This window comes from Amborella trichopoda, chromosome 12, assembly GCF_054954075.1.
Source record: "Amborella trichopoda isolate Santa Cruz 75 chromosome 12, AtrichopodaSantaCruz75HAP2 v2.0, whole genome shotgun sequence".
NCBI lineage: Eukaryota > Viridiplantae > Streptophyta > Magnoliopsida > Amborellales > Amborellaceae > Amborella > Amborella trichopoda.
The window spans coordinates 16,187,194-16,207,262 of record NC_142347.1 but is presented as its reverse complement, the minus strand read 5'-3'; the positions used below and the strand labels follow the sequence as shown (position 1 = coordinate 16,207,262).

The window sequence follows — 20,069 nt, the reverse complement described above, 5'->3', positions numbered from 1 at the left end:
CGTATATCAACAAACACAACAGATAGATGGGTTGATGGCTCTGATACCAGGTGAGAAACTATATTTCTCTTTATGGGAAGCGTGAGAAACTGTATTTCTGCATATTTGGGCCTTAAGCCCCCATATAAAATTTATTACAGGGCTTATCAAAGATGTGGACAGAACCATAATTTATATGGTTATAAAGCTGTGCACTATTAAAAAAAGTAGCATATGTAATGAACCACCTTCCTAATATGGATACACATAAAAGGAGGAAAATATTGTACCAAAAAATAATTGCAGGTTTCTATAATTTCCACACAATCAAATTTGCCTTAGAATTCTCTAAAAATTTTGGGGAAATGACCTTTACCCCCTCCCTGAAATTTCTATCCCCATTAATCCCTTGGGTTCACCAAAATCTATTGTAACCCCTCAAGTTTAAAATTTTGTGATCGTTAGCCTATTATACTTTTCTTTATTTTTTTTATAACTTAGATATTTTTATTTTACAAAATGCGAAACCCTTATATTAGTCATTTTCCTTTCCTTTCTCTTTCGTTGCTTAAAACCAATCCTACCTCCGTAAACCCCACTCTATAAATTTAGACATGAAAGGAAAATGATTTTGATTAATATTATGACCTATTTTATAATTGCATCAATATCTTTTGTTTATTACTATTGTTAATGAATTATTATTATTTATTCATTTAATTAAAAAATCTAAAAATACCTATAAGAGATGAATTATTTAATAATTAATATATGAGTTATGTTAGGGTGCTCACACTGTGGAGTAATTTATCATTGTATTCAACAATTTTGGATACTTCTATACCTTTGTTTTGTGTATGGAATTTTTTTAAGTAAGTGTATTTTTGGTCATTACGAGACGTGTGACGTCATATATATGGGGTGTGATATCATCCACATGGAGCATTAAATGTCAGTAGTGCCCGCTATGTAGGTGATGTTATACCCTATATAGATGAGGTCACATCCTTCCTAATGATAAAAAATACTCTCCTTAAAAAAATATTCCATATATAAAACTAGAGTATAAAAATATCCAAAGTTTGTTGCGTACAATGATAAATTACTCTATTGTGTAAGCACTATACATAACCTTACATATATTGTTGTTGTTATCATTATTATTATTAAAATTAATTATAATTGCTATTGTTATTATTATCATCATCATCAATAAAATTTGTATGTCAAGTCACAAAAAATTAAAAATATGAATTATTAATGTATGGGTGTGCCATGATTAAATTTATAAAAAATAATACAAAAAAGCATAATAAAGGGGCGAATGGTCCTCAAGTTTTAAACTTGAAGAGTTACATGGCATTTTGGCGACCGAAAAAGGTTATAGGAATGGAAGTTCGGGATAAGAGGTCATTTTCTCATAAGAGCAAATGTATATATGCACCCGCGGGAGCATAGGTTCCTTTGGCAAAAGAAAAGTCGGAGAAGCCCAGGTGCCGCATAGGCCCTTCCCCTCGCTCCAGGATTTCACTCCGACTGTGGAGAGAGAGTAAAGAAACCCAAACACACCGCGCCCACGCGCACGAACCCCGTGCTGGCTTAAGTAAGAGAGGGAGAGGGAGAGAGAGAGGGAACATGGCAGAGGAGACAAAGGCTTCCAGCGTCGTCTTGCCTCCAACGGCGGCATCGTTCAGCGTGTGGCCGCCCTCCGAGCGGACGCGAAGCTCAGTCACGCAGAGGCTTGCTGAGACCCTCTCGACGCCATCGGTCCTCTCGCAGCGCTATGGTGTCATGGATGCAGAAGAGGCCAAGGCCACGGCAGCCGCCATTGAGGAAGAGGCCTTCAAGCTCGCCTCCGCCTTCTTCTCTGCTTCTTCCAATGAAGATGTAGCTGAGAATGACGGTACCGCCACACTGCAGGCATATTCGAAGGAGATCAGCAAGAGAATGCTGGACGCCGTAAAAAAGCATGCAGCCGCAGCAACCGCCACCCCCAATTCGCTCACTGAGCAACCCTCCGAGGTTGCCTCTGAAACCTCTGAAACTTGATCATTGGTCCACCTCTCTCCTCTCTGTCTATTTCTATACATCTCTCCTTTGTATTTCTTTATCTCTTTCTGTTTTGTTTTGTGATTTATGATGATCTATGTAGGTTTGGGGACGTTTAGATCTTTGATGTTAATGGTCTTAGGGTTTAAGGTTTTGAGCTGTGTTTTGTTTCGAGTGATACGATTTTGTGTTGATGTCGTAGAAATCAACACGTGGTGGTGTTTTTTTATTTGTTGTTTTAGGTCTGTGGTACTGTAAATGGATGGCTTTTCTTGGGTTTTTAAAACCTTTAGATTGTGTTATGGCTCTCTCTCTCGCTTATGCTCTTTGTAAAACTGGGAGGCTGGCATTTTCCCTTTAATGTTTCTTAATGAAAATAGTCAAAATGGTGAGGCTCTTCTTGAAATTTAATATCTGAAATGAATGTATCTGTTGCACAGAAATTTGTTAAGTGGAATGGAGATAATTTGAAGGACAAAGGCAGACTCATGATTTTCTTTTTTCTTGTGCTGTTGTATTTGGAATATTGGACTGATGTCTCTGTATGGAGTCATACTGCTTTGGTACCAATTTGGATTTTGGGTTTAATCTCTCTTTTCTTAACCATACTTTTGAGAATTGACGGGGACATTCCTTTGGAGGTCTATAAATAAACGCAGCATGATACCATAATCAACCAGCCTTTGTCTTTAACATTTATGGATGATGATTTATTTAGTTGTTGCAGCATATTATTGTGTGGCAAGTTGATTTTCATGTTTCTTATGATTTGTTGGTGCATTTGGTTGGTTGCAATGAGAAAGTTACTTAGTAGTCTGTGCTTCTGTGGTGGATTTAGTTGGAAAAATTCGGATCTCTCTCATGTTCCAAGAAGACCTGGTTTCAAACTATGTTTCTCTTGCTATTACTTTTTCTTGATTAATCATTTGTGCATCACAACATAAACATCTTTTTGGTGTTTTCTTGGTTTTGGGTATCTTGATTTGGGTAACCAATGAAATTGCTTGGTTTCATGTGCTCTTTTAGGCATTTGGCCAAAGGGTCTTGCAGTTCAGTTTGTTGGAAATTATCCTTGAAGTTTGGTGTCTATATGTATTATAAGCTTTCAAAACTTTTACAATATCTTGTCTTTGTGTTGATGTCTTGGTGCAAAGCTGCTGTGGAGCAATGATGGGAGCTAATCAAAACATATTTACATGGTAATGAAATATGAGAAGATGCATTTCAGTATGTTCTGATGTAATGTAGTTCACCAATAGCCCTTTTGACAAGAAAATTGCTTTAGTGCTTTGCATAATTTGTACGATGACTTTAGACTTCTTTACATTAAGAAATTTGAAAGGTATGAAACCATAGTTATTGGAATCTTCCATCTCAAGTGCCGATTCGCTCTAGAATCTCTGCACACTCTGCACAAGGGATCTTCATGGAATCTCATCATCATCATCATAGTCTTTTCTCAATTAATTGAGGTCGGCCACACGAATCATGGTCCGTCGCCATTCTACTCTATTTAAAGCCATACCCTCAGTGAGGCCATAAGTCCCCATATCTTTTCGGATTACTTCCAACCACGTTCTTTTGGGCCTACCCCTTCCCCTTTTCAATCCTTCCACTTGAACTAACTCGCACCTCCTAACAGGTGTTGTATTGGGTCGACGCCATACTTCATGGAATCTCGTTTTTTAAAATTTAGGATTCTCGCTTTCTATTTTTTAGGAATCCTAATCTGGAGTTGTTTTGAATCTAGATTCCATAGCCATCAAATCTCTGGGTTCATAGGTGCACCAAGTTGTGATTCCTTGGATCGAATTTTTGATAATATGGATTTGAGATTCAAATCCAAATATCTAGAGTTATGGAATGATTGTCACTTAAAAGGGTTTATAGAATGATTGCATCAATATTATGGAATGCTTGGAGTTTTTTTAAAAAATTATTTGAAATATTTGATTCTTAAAATTATTTAATAATATAAAAATTGTTCTATCTTTATTCAATGAATAAAGATGGGCTCATAGATACTCTACTTAACCCTAATTTTGTATTCCTAATAAAAGCCAAATGCAAAATGAATGTGGTACGTTTAAAATTTATTATGAATTAATCAAATAATTGTACTTTTTTTATTTAACAAAGGAGTATGGTGTGTTTGGGAGCTCTAGTTAACCTCGCTTCTAATAATTAGGGAACCTTGGTTGAGGCTACTCGAGGACCTTGATTTCAATACTAGAGGAAATCTTGATTTAAGGCACTTAATATGTCGATTCTAATACCAGGGGAACCATTGTTTAGGATAGTAGGGCCTCGATTCCAATACAAGCGGAACCTTTGCTAAGGGCACTCAATGCGTCAATTCCAATATTAAGGGATTCTTGATTAAGGATAATCTGGAACCTCAAGGCTTTTCCCATATAGAACCCATTCCTCAATAATTTCTTTCATAGTCCAAATGGTTGGATGCGCATTTCCAAAAAGTTTAAGATCTCGATCCCCAAAGGCTTGGGATCTTGATCCATAAGATATGCATTGTACGAATGGTATTCCCTAACATAAGTATCTTCCAGCCTCTCACAAATCCCCGCTTTTCATTTCCAAAACCATTCATGCACCCGCTTCTACTTCCAACAACTATTATGAAAACATTTAAGAAAGATGAGTTGTAATTGCTTAATCCTTAAGGTTCTTATCAACCAAAGCAATTCTTAGATGATTTAGCTTGGAGTCCAGTGGTGCTGACAAGAAGCATTATTTTGATGGTAATGCACAGTGGGTTGATCCTTTTTAAGTGCCTTCTGGTACGGCTTGGTTACTCTTGGTGATTTTTCTGTTACTTATCTTGGATATTGAAGAAGATATAGAGTGAAAAGAAGGAAAACAAATACTGTTGGGTTGCTTCGAGGGAACCCGATACCTCCAAAGGTTTACATGATAGTGTAGGGATAACAATCAGATGATCCCTTCTTTATTCATTCATCTCTTAAATAGAGACACATTACAACGTTAACTTCTTAATGAATAGGACAAACACCAACAAAATAGGAGTTCTAAACCAAAATAACAACCCACGTAAAAAGCTAACAAACTCAACAATAATCAAAGGATGATGGGGACTTATTCTCCTACTCTAACGTGTCATGAGTGAAACAATCTCATGCACCGTACATTTCCTCCCTTCTTTAATTTCACCCTTGCCCTCAAGGGCAAAAATCTGGAAATTGTTTCTCAATAAACTCAAGATTCTCCCACCTGGCTTCCATCGGTGAGAGCCCTTGCCAATGGATTAGAACCTCTTGCTCCCTCTTTCGCAACCGGCGTTCCAAGATGGCTTGAGGGTTTGGAGTTATCTTCTCATCTTCTTCTCTCACCGATGGTAATTGAGATTGAACTATAACCTTGGCTCCAATCTTCTTGAGGACAGAGACGTGAAAGACTGGATGAATTTTAGAATTAGTCGGCAACTCTCACTTGTAAGTTACAGCTCCAATTCGTTGTAGAACCTTAAACATGCCATAATACTTGGGAGAGAGTTTCAAATTTTTCCTCATAAACATCAAAGCTTACCTATACAACTGCAACTTCAAATATACCCGATCCCCAACCGAAAACTCTCTCTTTGTATGCTTAGAATTGTAGATACGTTTCATCCTTGCTTGAGCCTCCTTGATTTTCTCCCTGACGTCTTTGATAATCTCATCCCTCTCCAATAACTCTTGCTCAAATGTACCTTAGCCATTTCAGGTACATAAGCTAAGAGAGTAGGTGGGGCCCATCCATACACCACTTCAAAGGGTGTCTTCCCAATTGATGAATGCCAACTAGTACTATAACAAAATTCGGCCCATTTTAACCACTAGGCCCAGTTCTTGGGATAAGAACGTGTAAAACAACGAAGGTACATCTCCACAGTTCGATTTACCACTTCCCTTTGACCGTCCGTTTGGGGATGATAATCTGAGCTGAAATTAAAATTGGTGCCATTTATTCTGAGCAACTCTTGCCAAAACATGCTTGTAAATGCCGGGTCCCTATCACACACAATGGATTTAGGCATTCCATGCAACCGAAAGATCTGATCGAAAAAGACTTGAGCAACTCCCAAGGCCGTATATGGATGAGAGATGCCAGTGAAGTATACGTATTTTGATAATCGATCAACTACAACAAATATCGTGGATTTTCCCTTTGAAATAGGCAATCCATCAATAAAATCCATCGCACTATCTTCCCATACCTAGCTTGGCACGAGCAATTGTTGTAGAAGACTGGCTGGGGCAAGATGTTCCACCTTGTGACGTTGGCAAATATCGCCAGCTGGAATGTACCTCTTGATTTTCTGTCTCATGCCCTTCCAATAAGAGTTGGATCGGATCCGGTGGAGAGATTTTAGGAAGCCTTCATGAGTGTTGCCGTGGAACTAGCTGATTATACCATCAACAAGAGAAGAATCTTAAGCCAAGTAAATTCGCTCTTTAGAAAACAAAATTCCATCTTGAATTCTCCATGGGCCCAAAACTTCCCCATCTTTGACCAGCTATACCAACCTTTTTAAAGTTGGGTCAATTTGAGTCTCGTTGATTGCCTCCACCCAATTTGGTTTAAGTTGAGAGATGGCTACAATTTCTCCTTGTTGCTCTCCCTTTTCTTCTCTTTTTGAGAGGGCATCAACTACAATATTCTCTGTTCCCTTTTGTATTCAATGACAAAGTTAAATCCCATCAACTTGTAGAGCCACCTTTGTTGTGCGATAGTTGTGATCTTCTGGGCTCAAAAACGCCTGAGACTCTGTTGATCTGTACGTACCACATATTGCCTTCCCAAGAGATAGGGCTGCCATTTTTGCACTGCAAGAACAAGCGCTAAGTTGTCCTTCTCATACGTAGAGAGCAATCATGGTTGTAAAAAGCGATCAGCCTCTCTTGCATCAAAACGGATCCAATGCCTGAACCTGATGCATTGCATTCCACGATAAACGTCTTTGAAAAATCAGGAAGGGCCAGCACAGGTGCTCGTGTCATCACCTCCTTGAGCCGTTGGAATACCTCTTCTGCTGGTGGGCTCCATAAGAAACAATCCTTAAGCATTTTTGTCAGAGGGTCGGCTACCGAAATCTTTGATAAATTTTCGATAATAGCTGGTCAGACCAAGAAAACCACGCAAGGCTTTAATTGATTTGGGCTTCAGTCAGTCCTCCATGGCTGCTATTTTCTCTGAGTCCATGGCCACACCTTCATTGGAGATGACGTGGCCTAGGTATTGAACATTCTCTTGGCGTAATCAACATTTTTCAAGCTTGACAAGTAATTGGTGAGACTTTAGGAGAGAAAAGGTAATCTCCAAATGCCATACATGTTCTGCCCATGACTTGCTGTAAACCAAGATATCATCAAAAAAGACAAGGATAGAATTTCTCAAATGATGTTTAAATACTTCATTCATGAGTGCTTGAAAGATTGAGAGTGCGTTGGTGAGACCGAAGGGCATTACCAAAAATTCGTAATGGCCTTGATAGGTTCTAAAGGCCATCTTCTCAATGTCACTTGGATGTACCCTAATTTGATGATATCCAGAGCGTAAGTCCAGCTTTGAAAAGAATCGTGCACCATTCAAGTCATCTAAGAGCTCATCGATCATAGGAATAGAGAACTTATCTTTGATTGTGCTTTTATTTAAAGCCTTGTAATCAATACACATTCCTCATGAACCGTCGTGTTTCTTAACCAAGAGAACCAAAGACGAATATGGACTATTACTTTAGTGGATTACCCCGATTGATAACATCTCAGCCACCAATTTCCCAATTTCTGATATTTGGTAGTGCGGGTATCCGTACGGCTTAACACAAATTGGACCTTGTCCTGGCAGCAGTGGCAGTTTGTGATCCTGTACCCGTTGAGGAGGTGGCCCCTTAGGTTCAGTGAACACTTTCTTATATTTCTCCAGGAGCTGTACCTGTGTAGGGATGGAAGAGCTTCGGCTGTAATTGTGATGCCTCCAAGGCGAACAGTTGCAACAAAACTTCTTTTTTCTTCCTAGCAGCACGCTTTATTTGGTGATGACTAACAACCTTATTCTTTGAAGCATATAAGCGTTGTAATGCCACCTCCTTATCATTCACGTGAAACCTCATCTGCAATTTTGAAAAATGCCAAACAATGGGCCCCAATGTACATAGCCATTGAGCCCCTAATACCACATCATACCCTTCAAGTGATAATAAATAAAAGTCAACATAAATAGGGACTCCTTGCAAATTAAGTTGGACATTTGTACATTTACCTGGGCTTGCTAGCTTCTCTCCAGAAGCCACCATTACACAAATCGGCCACTTAAGACTGGCTGCAATCCCACTTTCCTTGCTAATTTCTCACTCACAAAGTTGTGAGTACTGCCAGAATCAACCAAAACAGTAACAGCCACATGTCCATGACTGCCTTTAACTTGCATGATGTCTGGCGCGCTGATCCCAGCAATAGCATGAAGAGAAATTTCTGGTGTTTCTGCAAACTGGTCCTCGGCTTCTTCATCTTCCTCCATGATATGTCACCATCACCTTCCTCCAAGCATGCCTCGATGAGGAATAATTTCTTTCAGGATGTCCCGAGCAGAACTTCTCATTACAATTGTAATAGAGCCCCCTTTTTCTCTGCTCCTAAAGTTCTGCTCGCGACATTTTTCTTACTGGAATGCTGGGTTTTGGGGCAGGTGGGTTTGCCCTTCGCTGAGATAGGTTGCGGGCTTCATACAAATGCGCCAAACCCATTGCTGCTGATAAGGTCGTGGGTCTGCCGGCTTGCACATCAGCCCTAATTGAATCTCGCAAACCACTAACAAAACAGCTTACCTGTCGAGCTTGTGGGAGATGCCCGACCTTAGCAAGTAACTTCTTGAACTGATTTTGGTAGTCCCGTACCCATCCGTTTTGCTGCAACTTGGTGAGCTCCCCAAAAGAATCGTAGAACTGATTTGGTCCATAACGAGAGGGGAGTTCGTCCTTGATTTCATCCCAAGTGATTACAGCCATCTCTTCCTTCAAGAGTTGATACCACAATTGTGCGTCGCCCTCAAGATGAAATGATGCAAGTGATACACGTTCAGCTTCAAGGGTCTCATGAAATTGAAAGATTTGCTCGGCCCTGCATAGCCAGCTTGGTTGGGCCTTCTTCTCCATTGAAACGTGGGAAGTCCAACTTCACAAGCTTAGGCATATAAGACCCAGTGTGATGATAGCCGCTTCTGCCATTGACCCGCCCCCCATTTGCTCGAGTTGGAGTTTGTGAATTCTCTCCCATCTCCTTAGCAAATTGCCCTTCTATTTGATCCAGACGAGGACTGAATTTTTCAAATAACTCAGCTTATCCGATTCATGATGTCTTGCTTACTGGTTGAGAGCGACCCCATAGCTTGCTCTAATTGCCCCACTCGCTGGTCCATGCCTGTGCTCTGATACCACTTTGGTACGGCTTGGCTATTCTTGGTGATTTCTGACTTATCTTGGACGTTGAAGAAGATATAGAGCAAGAAGAAGGAAGATAGATACTGTTGGGTTGCTTCGAGGGAACCTAATACCTCCAAAGGTTTACACGATAGTGTAGGGATAACAATCAGATGATCCCTTCTTTATTCATTCATCTCTTAAATAGAGACACATTACAACGTTAACTTTGTAATGATGAATAAGACAAACACCAACAAAATAGGAGTTCTAAACCAAAATAACAACCCACGTAAAAAGCTTACAAGTTCAACAATGAGTAAAGGATGAGGGGGACTTATTCTTCCACTCTTACGTGTCATGAGTGAAACAACCTCATGCATCGTAACAACTTCATAGGCGCTGGGGCTCTGAGGAAGGAAGATGCAACATAATAACAAGGTTTCAAAAAATGCTAGGCGGCCTGCCTGGCGCCCAGCGCCTAGGCAGGCGCCCAGAACCTTGGACGCCTTGCGGTGCAAATTCTTAGTTTTTTTTTTATATATATATTTGCTATCCAAATGCACATATATGCATATATTTGTGTCAAAATTTGTAATTTATTTCATTTGAAATTGAAAATATTGCAAGTTCGCACATACTTTTTTATATACAAACATATCATGTCTCAGCCTCTCAGGTAATCAGGTTGTGAATAAACTTATACAAAATGTCGAACCATACAAAACATTTAAAAGTCTAATAGGCTACTGTAAGGTCTCCAACTCTCATATTCTCCATATTCCATATCCATAAAATAAACCATAATAACATCCAAGTCTCCAAGTCTCCAACTCTCCAAGTCATCAACAAACTGACTTGCAAAACTATAAAAAAAACCAGTAAACCACACAACGAAATAGTCCAAAAAGGCAAAAAATTTACAAATCACATAACTAAATAAAAATCGTTCAAACTCCAAATGCCTAAAGCACAAACCAAGATGGTGCAATAAAGTATTAAAGTTACTTCAAAAGAAAAGAGAAGACAATCAAGACATCAATAAGAATCAAAATCATCATCTGTATTGCTTTCATCTGCATCAGAATTGAGGCCATCATCATCAGAATCATCACCCTCTTCAACATATTCCTGTTCTTCTAGAGATTCTTCTGAATCTGCCTCCTCTTCCTCTATCTCCCTCCGTGAAGTACCGGCAGAAGAAGTTGCTCGAGTGGCCCTCCTAGGATCACTCGAGTGGCCCTCCTAGGATCAGAAGCTTTCCTCGAAGCCTCCTCGACCATTTCCCATGTCAAACCCTCCCCAGGGAAGACCTTCTCAGTACCAAGGTCACTAACTAGTCCATCTGAAGCATTCTCCATGTCTTTCAAAGATATAGGGTCCTTCTTTGGCTGTTTTTTCTTCTCCTTGAGCCTTTGATTCTCTCTAACAAAAACCAAGTCTTTCAGCTTCCTTTGCCCAAGCCTATTTATTCTCTTTGTATGCGCCTATAAGGAAATATAATGCATAACTACTATAGGTCTATGATCTTCTTACCTTTTAGGAATCTATATTACAAGATGAATATGAACTTATAAACAAAAAAGGCGTATAAAATAGGAAAATAGTAAAATACCATCTCAAACGAACTCCAATTGCGCTCACAACCAGAAGAGGTAGTTGTCAAAGTCAAGATCCGCATAGCCATTTTTGGAGTTTTGGAGCCCTTCTCCCATGTTGTCTCCACCATTGGGCTGCAATATGTGGGCAACCTTTATAATTAATTTAGGTATTTAACATTATCAGAACTTGAAAGAAAATTATAAATTTATATTTTATAAAACAAAAGTACATAAGTCAAAAGAATAATACCTAGTTCGTCTTTGTTTATCTGCCTTAATGCGATATCTTTCCCAAATGACATCAAATAACACTTGTATGAAATTAGCTCTTCAGTTGATATCTTATCTTGGATATTTGGATCAGGAACTAATTCTCAAGGCACTCATTACAACCATCCATAATTACCCCTTTTGACTCAATATCTGCATCTGCATAAAAGAATTTGGGGTTCAAGTAATACCCCGCTGCATGCAATGGTTTATGGAGCTGCCTATCCCATTTATCATCTATAATCTCCGAAATTGGGGCATACTTCGCTGCATCATTGCCCAAATTCTCTGCAATCTCATTCTTAGCCCTTTCTATTGCATCAAATATAAAGCCCATGGAGGGCTTATCAGCATCAACCAAGCGCAAGACCTTCACCACGGGAAGAAATACGAATATCGCATGCTTCACCCCAAACCAAAAATATTTCGAAAGAATAGTATCTCGTGTCTTCTTTCCCTTGGCATATTTAGACCACTTACACCTACTCCACTCCTTTGAAGCAAACATAGACCTTAATGCGATCCTCCTCTTATACATGCTCTGTAGATTAAGGTAGGCAGTAGTAAATCTAGTGACCCCATGCCTCACTAGCTCTCTCTTTTTTATAAACTTGCACATCATGCTAAGGTTAAGTATGTGACTGTATATGAAGATTGTAACCTTCTTAGCCTTAAAAATAATTTATTTAATAGGAGGCAATTCACCAATTGCCTCAAGCATAAGATCTACACAATGTGCAGTGCAAGGAGTCCAAAATATGCGAGGCGTCTTTTGTCGAAGCAAATGACCTGCAGCTAGATTGGGAGCAGCATTATCTGTGACCACTTGAATTACAAGTTCCTCCCCAACCTCCTCAATACCCTTATCAATGAACTTTCAAACCTGACCCAAATTACCCAATTGCTTCCAACATTGTATGGAAGCTATTCAAATGAGCAGTGTTAAAATAAATGCCCGCATGGTAAAACCATTGAGCAATATACTGAGTCACCCTGGCTCTGTCTTCCTTTTTAAACAATTCCCCTTTCCCTTGCCTTTCTCAATTACTGTCTCAGGGCTAGGTGTAAAAAAATTATCTATAGGCCCTCTCGTACCAGCCTTCTTAGACCCAAAAGCCCTCTTGGTCTTAGAGCTGTGAGTACCAACCATAGCTACCTCTTCTTCTCCCTCTTCATCATCCTCTTCTTCAGTTTCAATATTATCATAAAAAATATGAACCCTTGACTTTAATCTGCTATATCCTTTTTTTTTGCAACTTTTTTACTCTTTTCAGCTTCAATGTACTCCAAAATTTCTTTCTTTACAAGATCTGGGACTTTCTTATATGGGGCGACATCACCTCTAATACCGGCAAGATGTTTCTTAAATGTATTTATGCCGGCATTAGAAACATGTCCACAGAAATTGCACATAATTTTATTTTTGTCATTCTTTAACACAATATTTCCGTACTGGATCTCCACCCTTAGTAGCCCCGCAGAAGACATCTCAAATTGAAAAAATAAAACTCAAATAAAGATTACAGACTGACCTTTTCTACCCAATCTCTGATCTTCGATGTTGGTTATCTCAATCGAGCTACGAATCAACTCAAAAGTCTTCTAATACTACCAATAGCACCTTAAAAATAATTTCAATCAGAGAAACAAACTTTTTCAAGCCACAAGAAGCACTTTCGATTCTCAACAATTGCTTTAGATTCTCATAAATAAGTTTAAGATTGAGGGTTTCTTGTCTTTTTTTCAGTTTGGGGTTGAAAAATAAACCCCCAAACTTCTTTTATACAAACTTAACCCTTTTTACCCTTTTGGGCAAAGTTTAAAAAAACATTTCGTAAACTGTGCTTGGCGCCCGCCTAGGTGCCCGCTTTGGCGCCCGCCCAGGTACAGCTGCCCGTGTTGGGGCACCCAGGTCAAGGCGTGTGGAAATTGTTTTTTGGGCTCCTAGGCGCCGGGCGGTATGTTTTTTTAAACATTGCATAATAATGCTATTAGATTAGACAATTATTGGAGAGATGGGATGACATAGTGTTGTGTAAAGATGGGATGACATAGTAATGCAGATCACGATTAGATGGATTTAGTATTTTTTATTCATCTCAAATTTTTGGGGCCTTTATTATTTCTTTACGTTTTATGATGGTATTTTTTATTTTTGTTTTAGTAGAGTCAAATTTTTATTTTATTAGAGTCAATTTTTAGAAATAGGATTAAAATGTTTTTTCAGGTTACTTTGATAAAGTTTGTTTTTTTGGTGTCAATCCATATCTTTATATTTATATATTTATATTTATCATATATTATTGATATAAATAATAAAAATATATATCAATAATATATATTATTGATATATATTTTTTACGAGGAATGAGTCTTCTTTGGAAGGGTCCATTTTTCTTAAAGTGAATCCTTTTTATAAGTAAGGGTGGTTAACAGATAAACATGTCTGTGGGTTTTAGTTCTTGTTAAGAAATAAAAGAGTTCATGGGTTTTAGTTCTTTTGGATAGGAGTTAGATTGCAGAAGGAAGGTTATCTTTGGTTTTTAGGAAGTATGTTTTGTTTCCTGTTTTGAAGGAATTGTTATCTTTTTGGGTTGGGCTGGAATGTATAGATGACGATGGGTTTATCTTTTTGGGTGGAACTTAGAGATGATGATGGGTTATGTAGATGGAAAGAATGAAGTAGGGAGTGTGGTTTATCTTTTAAAAAGATGGTGGTGGTTATAAATGTAACCCGTTTATTGAAAAGAGATTGTTTTAAGTCGAATGAAAAAGAAAGTTTTTTGTAGAGAGAGAGAGAGCCTTTTTTGTGAGTTTTTCTTTTTTGTGCTTTGGTGGTGCGTAGTAGAGGACTCGGATTCTCACGCCTGTGCTATCTTCATGCAGATTTCTTCTCTGTTTTTTATTTCTCTCTCTAAAACACGGTTTTTTTGCCGGGTGTTGGTCGTTAGTAAATTTCTACTACGTCACATAGGTGATGGCAGTATTGCAGATTCTTGTGGGAGTAGGACTCTCTTAGGTATACCTAAGTCTTGTTGCCAAAGCAACATTTGGAAAGGGCTATGATGATTCCTTGGAGTTGTTAGGAAGGAAGTTTGGGTGATGGGAGGTTTGCTGGTTAGACTAATAAAGCTAAGAGAGCATTTTGAAGGTCACTTTGCTGCCAATTTCCTAATGGGTTTCCCCAATGAGGTTTAGTGGATTGAATGAAACCATGTGAGAAATTTTCAATGTATTTGGTTAGAGAAAGAGCCATGGCAAAGAACATTAAAAAAAAGAAGAAAAGAAGTAAAAGAAAAAAGAAAGAGCTGTGGCAAACCAGCCCACAACCAATCCCAGCAGACAAGGAAGTAAGAGCTAGGCTTCAGAAAGGTCACATTGATTTTTTTCCTTTTTGGCCCAAAGGGTATGAGGTTCTCTATCCTTTCCAATGGAGTTGGCTCTACTCCTAGGACAGCCAAGACACTCTCCAAAGGATGGAAATCATCAAGAAGGTGGTAGTGAAGGTGCTCTAAAGCCCGACTGACAAGTGAACCTTAAGCTCAACCTCAAGCTTTCTAATTGTGGCATGACGTGATGATTCCAACTTCCAAGGGAGACAGGGAGTAATAAAATTTGGGTTTCCAATTATGGCGTGATGTGATGATTCCAAGGGAGGGAGGGAGGGGGATCAACCAAACCATTTAACCCATATATATGGAGGGATCAACAGGGAGGGAGGAGGGAGGGAGGGATCAACCAAACCTCTTAGCCAGATATACAGAGGGATCAAGCAAACCTGTTACCCATATATACTCTTCCATAAACCCTTGTCGTACATGTCTAGACCTTAGTTAAACTACCTCAATGGCTGTCCTAACTATATATCCACCCACAGCGGCCTTCAAACCCTAGTTTAGACGCTGTATTTCCTTCGCCATCATCATTATATCCTGCTGGACTTTTAATCTATAGAAAGGTATTCCTACCCAAAATCCTTAAAGCAAACCTTAATAATTGACCCTATCTTCAATTTACGTATCTAGACCTTACATTCTGCAATCCTATTCAAACATTTTGCAATCCTATTCAAACTAGGAGACCTTGACACCTCCACAATCCTTGTCCTGTACCTTTTTATGACTAACTTGCATATCACACTTGTCTATGGGGCAATCCCCTTGGCGCAACGTTTTTCAAGAAAATTTGCCCCTCAAAAGGACTGAAGTTTGAAGATATAGCCCTTATGTTTTATAAGGTGTGCTACTCGATGAAATCTTGGAGTTCAACTTGGATGACAAATCCCTTGGCTTGTCTATGTGTTTGGCTATTTCTAGGATAGTCACAAAGGGCAATCAAGGTCTTCATTGAGCAAATGGGTTAATTGCAATCTCACTTAGATGCATGGGCATTTCTAAAGGGGTCTTTGTTTGTTCTTACAGTAGTAGAAAATGGATTGCTTAACATTATAAATGGACATGTCTTATTGGGGGTTGTGGACATTAGGGATGGGATTACCAATTGCAGCAACTTTGTGATTTTTGTTTCATGTTGTCCTTAGAGTAGCAAATGAGGATGTTAATTCTCTTGTTGCATCTTGATGAACTAGTGAGATTTTATTTGGAGCTACCTTCCCGCTTCCTTGCCATATTGACATCTGTTTTTTTTTTGAAAGTTCAAAAAGTGACGGTTGGATTGCCGCTCTTCTCTGAGCCAGAATGTGTTGAATTGCAATAGGGATATCTTGACTCGTTGATTTTCCCTATTTTCTTGTATTTCAAATAATTCTAAAATATAATAGACTACAAGATGCTCTTACTCTAAAGTTGTATTTTTTGCTGACTATATGTCAATGAATTACAACGTACTACATTTGCCTATTCATGCATGTTTATACAACATATTGTATACTATATATAACGTACAATTAATAAAAACAATAATATTATCACCACAAAGTAAGCTAGGCATTATCACCATCATCCGAACCTTAACCAACTATTTGGGTCGGTTATACAAATCCTTTTCCAACATTCTACTCTGTCAAGGGCCATCCCCTCAGTTAGACCATAAGTCATCACTAACCATATATTTTTTTATTACTTCCATCCGTGTCCTTTGGAGCCTTCCCCGTTCCCTTTTATAGAGCCTTCAAAACCTGAACCAAATCGATCCCCTTACGAGTGTTGTTCTAGAACGACGCTACACATTACGAGATCACCTAAGTCTATTTTCCCTCGTGTTAATCATCTATTGGAGCTACCCCTAAGGTCCCTCAAATATATATTCTGATATCATTCCTTGTTTTGCCCCTCATTCATCTCAACAAAACTAGACATGGTTTGTAAAATATTTTGTCAATTGTGTGTACAAGTGCATTTGTAAAAGAAATATCATGAACTTTAAATTGCAGAGGCACATGTATAGTTTAGTACGAAAATTACAATATTATGTTTATTAATTTCAATGAAGAGGTTCCCATGAACCCTGACACACCCCCTGCTTGTAGTTTTATAATTTTGGCATTTTTCCGTTTCAAGGAGTCTACTTTATCATGACCATCTTGTTATGTCTTTTGTATGCATGCCATCTCATGTAATGGTCTCTGGCTGCCTTGACTAGTTCTAGGTGGAATTGGTATCCAAATGGGTGATTATGGGTTGAGTTTACCATAGGAGCAATGCCTATGGAATTCTTATATTGGATCGGAATTCAACTGCCTTAAACATGGTTAATTAACCAAAATTTTCATCACATGAGCAGCGCTTCTCCCTGTGTGTTGGATGTTTTTAGCTTTAACACAGTGACATGCGATATGTTTCTTCTGTATTCTGAGACCTCCACAAAGGCTTGAGGATATGCTCATTGAACTCTTTTCTGGCTGATATAGAAATCCTTGTGTATGAGAGACTGAGAATCTTGTATAAAAGGGAAACTTCTGTTCGAGCTAAGATATCTAGCTGGAGCTTGAAAATTCTATTCTTTTGCATTTTAAATTTGAATGTCAAGAAGCAGCACTTTTTGTGAATGTTGTGCTATTTGTGGTCTTTTGACATTGAGTGGTTTGGTTAGAGCATGAAACACCACCACAAGGATTTTCAGCTATGGGGCAAGTAACGTTATTGTAGGCTCCTTCTTGAGCCTTATTTTTTTTATAGAGCATGGAATCCTAGACTACCACTTGACCATTAAAGTCCAGGCACCTTTTTGGACGAATTCTATACCTAAATGGTGAGTTCAATAGTTTGCATGTGGAAATTCTATTGTGAATTATGACAGAATATAAAGTTATGTGATGAATGGGTGCATGCCATGAATTTAAATTCTTGGATTCAGGGAGAATGCATTTTGAAGACTTGTTCAGAGTTGATGTGGAGGGTTCACTCAATACAACCTGACTCTTTAGGACTTCGAATGCCATTGCTATATATAAACTTCTTTTTTAGCTGACTCTGTTGAGTTATATGTTACTCGATTAAGTAATTGAATTGATTTTACTTACTCAAGTGAGTCAATCGTCTTGGGTGAGTGTACTTTTCTTCTTGGACATGAGAGAGACTCGAACGGTGTTTTATTTGCTTGATGGCCTGATAAGGATCAAATGGGCACAGTTGTCATCTCTCTGAAGCTATGATTCCATAAGCCCCCTTATGAAATAGATTTCCTATTGGGTATCAGAATTCTTTCTCCTGTTTAACAGAAATCCAGATTCTTTTCCTAAATAAATGAGAATTCTTGGTACTTGATGAAGAATTTTCCCTGAACCCCTTAGAGCAGCAGTTCGAGCCATATCTGTTCTTCATATTACTTTTTGTGAAAAGAAATAAAGATGAATCCTGAAAATTGGGAATAAAGAAATTGAACTTATTTGGTAAGTTGTTGTTTATAGATGACTTTTCTCAAAAAAATGTTGTTGTTTATAAATGTTGATACAATTGACATTGATTTTAACTCTTGAGTCTTGTTAAATGAATCCTGAGCCGTTCTTTACTTTTTAGATAAAGATTTGAGTTTTGAACTATGTATCATGGAAACAGAATGTATCTGTTTTCTCTCTCAGCAATTTGAACTGAACTCTATGACATGAACAATGAGAGCAATTGCTGATAAATCAAAATGTGGATGCAGGAATCCCAATTTGTAGAAGAAAATAGAAAAATCTATAATTTGTAATTGGAAACTTGGTGTTGTTTATGTTTTTATTAAAAGTAACTTTGTGTTTTTTATGTTTTTATTCTGTTTTCCTCCTTTTCATAAATATATGCCATCCATATTTTCTGGAATTTGTATATTGTTAAAGAGTAACATAGATCCACAGGGTTTATGAATTGAGTCACACAACTCATGCTTTTGCTCAATGAGATGGCATGACCAGTTGAATCCAGATCCAGTTGGAAGAATCTGCTTTGAGGCCTTGAAGTTAGCTGTCAGTGGAGGTACATATAAAAAGATGAATGAAGAGAACAAAATTATATGCAGATATTGACTAGCAACCTTGTGCTAGCAATATGCTCATCATGTATGAATTCTCTCTTCAATAGCAATTTTGTTAACCATTATAAAGCTATTTAAGCAATTGAATTGTGATGGTACCAGAGGTTGTGATTCTTGTGAATAAAGAGCACTATCCCACAGTTACAGTCATCTTTGAAATCAGATCATTTTCCTTCGAGTGGTAACCTGGTTTACATAAAATTCTATGCATATAGTGAATAGGATTTATTTCCTTGAGATGGTGTTGCGTTACTCTTCACAAAATTATCACCTTAAATGGTTTTCTGATAGATATTAAATGGCTGTGCATTTGTGTGTCGATGATTAGTTCATTGTTGGAGAGATTATATTGTTCATTCTTTAAGTGACATGCCAACGTAGGTGTTGGTCATCAGCCTTCAAAATGAAATGAAATGAAATGGAATAAAATAAAATAAAATAAACCCTAAGTATTTGTCATCTCTTTATGCGTTTTTACTTTCACTTTGATCTACTCCAACATACAGGGATGCAGCATGCTGTCCGTGTGCGTACGATACTTTTGGGATTTCTAGGGGCTTGTGACATCTTGTATATTTGACAAAATTTAGTCGTTAGCAGGTCAGTGAAAGTCCAAGCTTATTATATATACATAATTGAGAATAAGATATGTTGTGCAATTCGATGTACTTGGACTGTAGAGATACTATACAGGAGGAACAACATAATAATTAGATATTTGTGTTTTTGCTGAAGGTTGGAAGATCTTATTTCATATTTGTCGGTTAATACACCCATCTTATTAGGGCTTGAACGGGCCGCTGTAATTTGGCCTTAATTTCACGACTGGTCACTCTTGAGTCTTAGATTGAGTTGGTTGAGATAGTGGAATCAGTCTTCAAGATATCGGCTGAGTTGATTCGGACTTGGCCGAGTTACTTGGCAGGGTATCTAGACGAGTAAATGGGTCCAAAATTGGTGGTGAGGTACCTGTGGAGTACTTGAGTGTCTACTGTAGCAACAAAAACTCGCCTGAGTGGTGAGTTACTATGCTACTTGACAGAAAACTAGTGCTGAAAGAAAAAATAAAATAGGGCGCAGCAATTTGCCCCTTTTGTTTCATCTTTCTCTTGCTCTAATTTTTTTTAAAGCGCTCTTTCTGTATCTGGCCTGCAGCAACTTTACAAAAACCATCTGTCCGTAATTTCCTTTAAAAATCCTTGTTGAAGTTGTTGCTTATTGCCTCTTCTTTGGATTTCTCGTCAACACCCTTCCATCCCTCC

General features: G+C 38.3%; 1 protein-coding gene across 3 annotated transcripts; it reads left to right on the top strand.

Annotated features, from left to right (window-relative positions):
- Positions 1–1,584: 1,584 nt before the first annotated feature.
- LOC18439076 (MFP1 attachment factor 1) lies at positions 1,585–19,600 on the top strand. Of its 3 annotated transcripts, none has more exons than XM_020670268.2 (2): positions 1,585–2,001; positions 19,314–19,600. In XM_020670268.2, the coding sequence occupies exons 1-2, from the start codon at positions 1,615–1,617 to the stop codon at positions 19,359–19,361; spliced, it is 435 nt and encodes a 144-aa protein (XP_020525927.1). In that variant the 5' UTR covers positions 1,585–1,614; the 3' UTR covers positions 19,362–19,600. The 3 variants fall into 3 exon arrangements, with proteins under 3 accessions (XP_020525927.1, XP_020525926.1, XP_011625213.2); XM_020670267.2 differs by lacking the exon at positions 19,314–19,600 and adding an exon at positions 18,689–18,957; XM_011626911.3 differs by lacking the exon at positions 19,314–19,600 and adding an exon at positions 18,632–18,957.
- Positions 19,601–20,069: the final 469 nt, after the last annotated feature.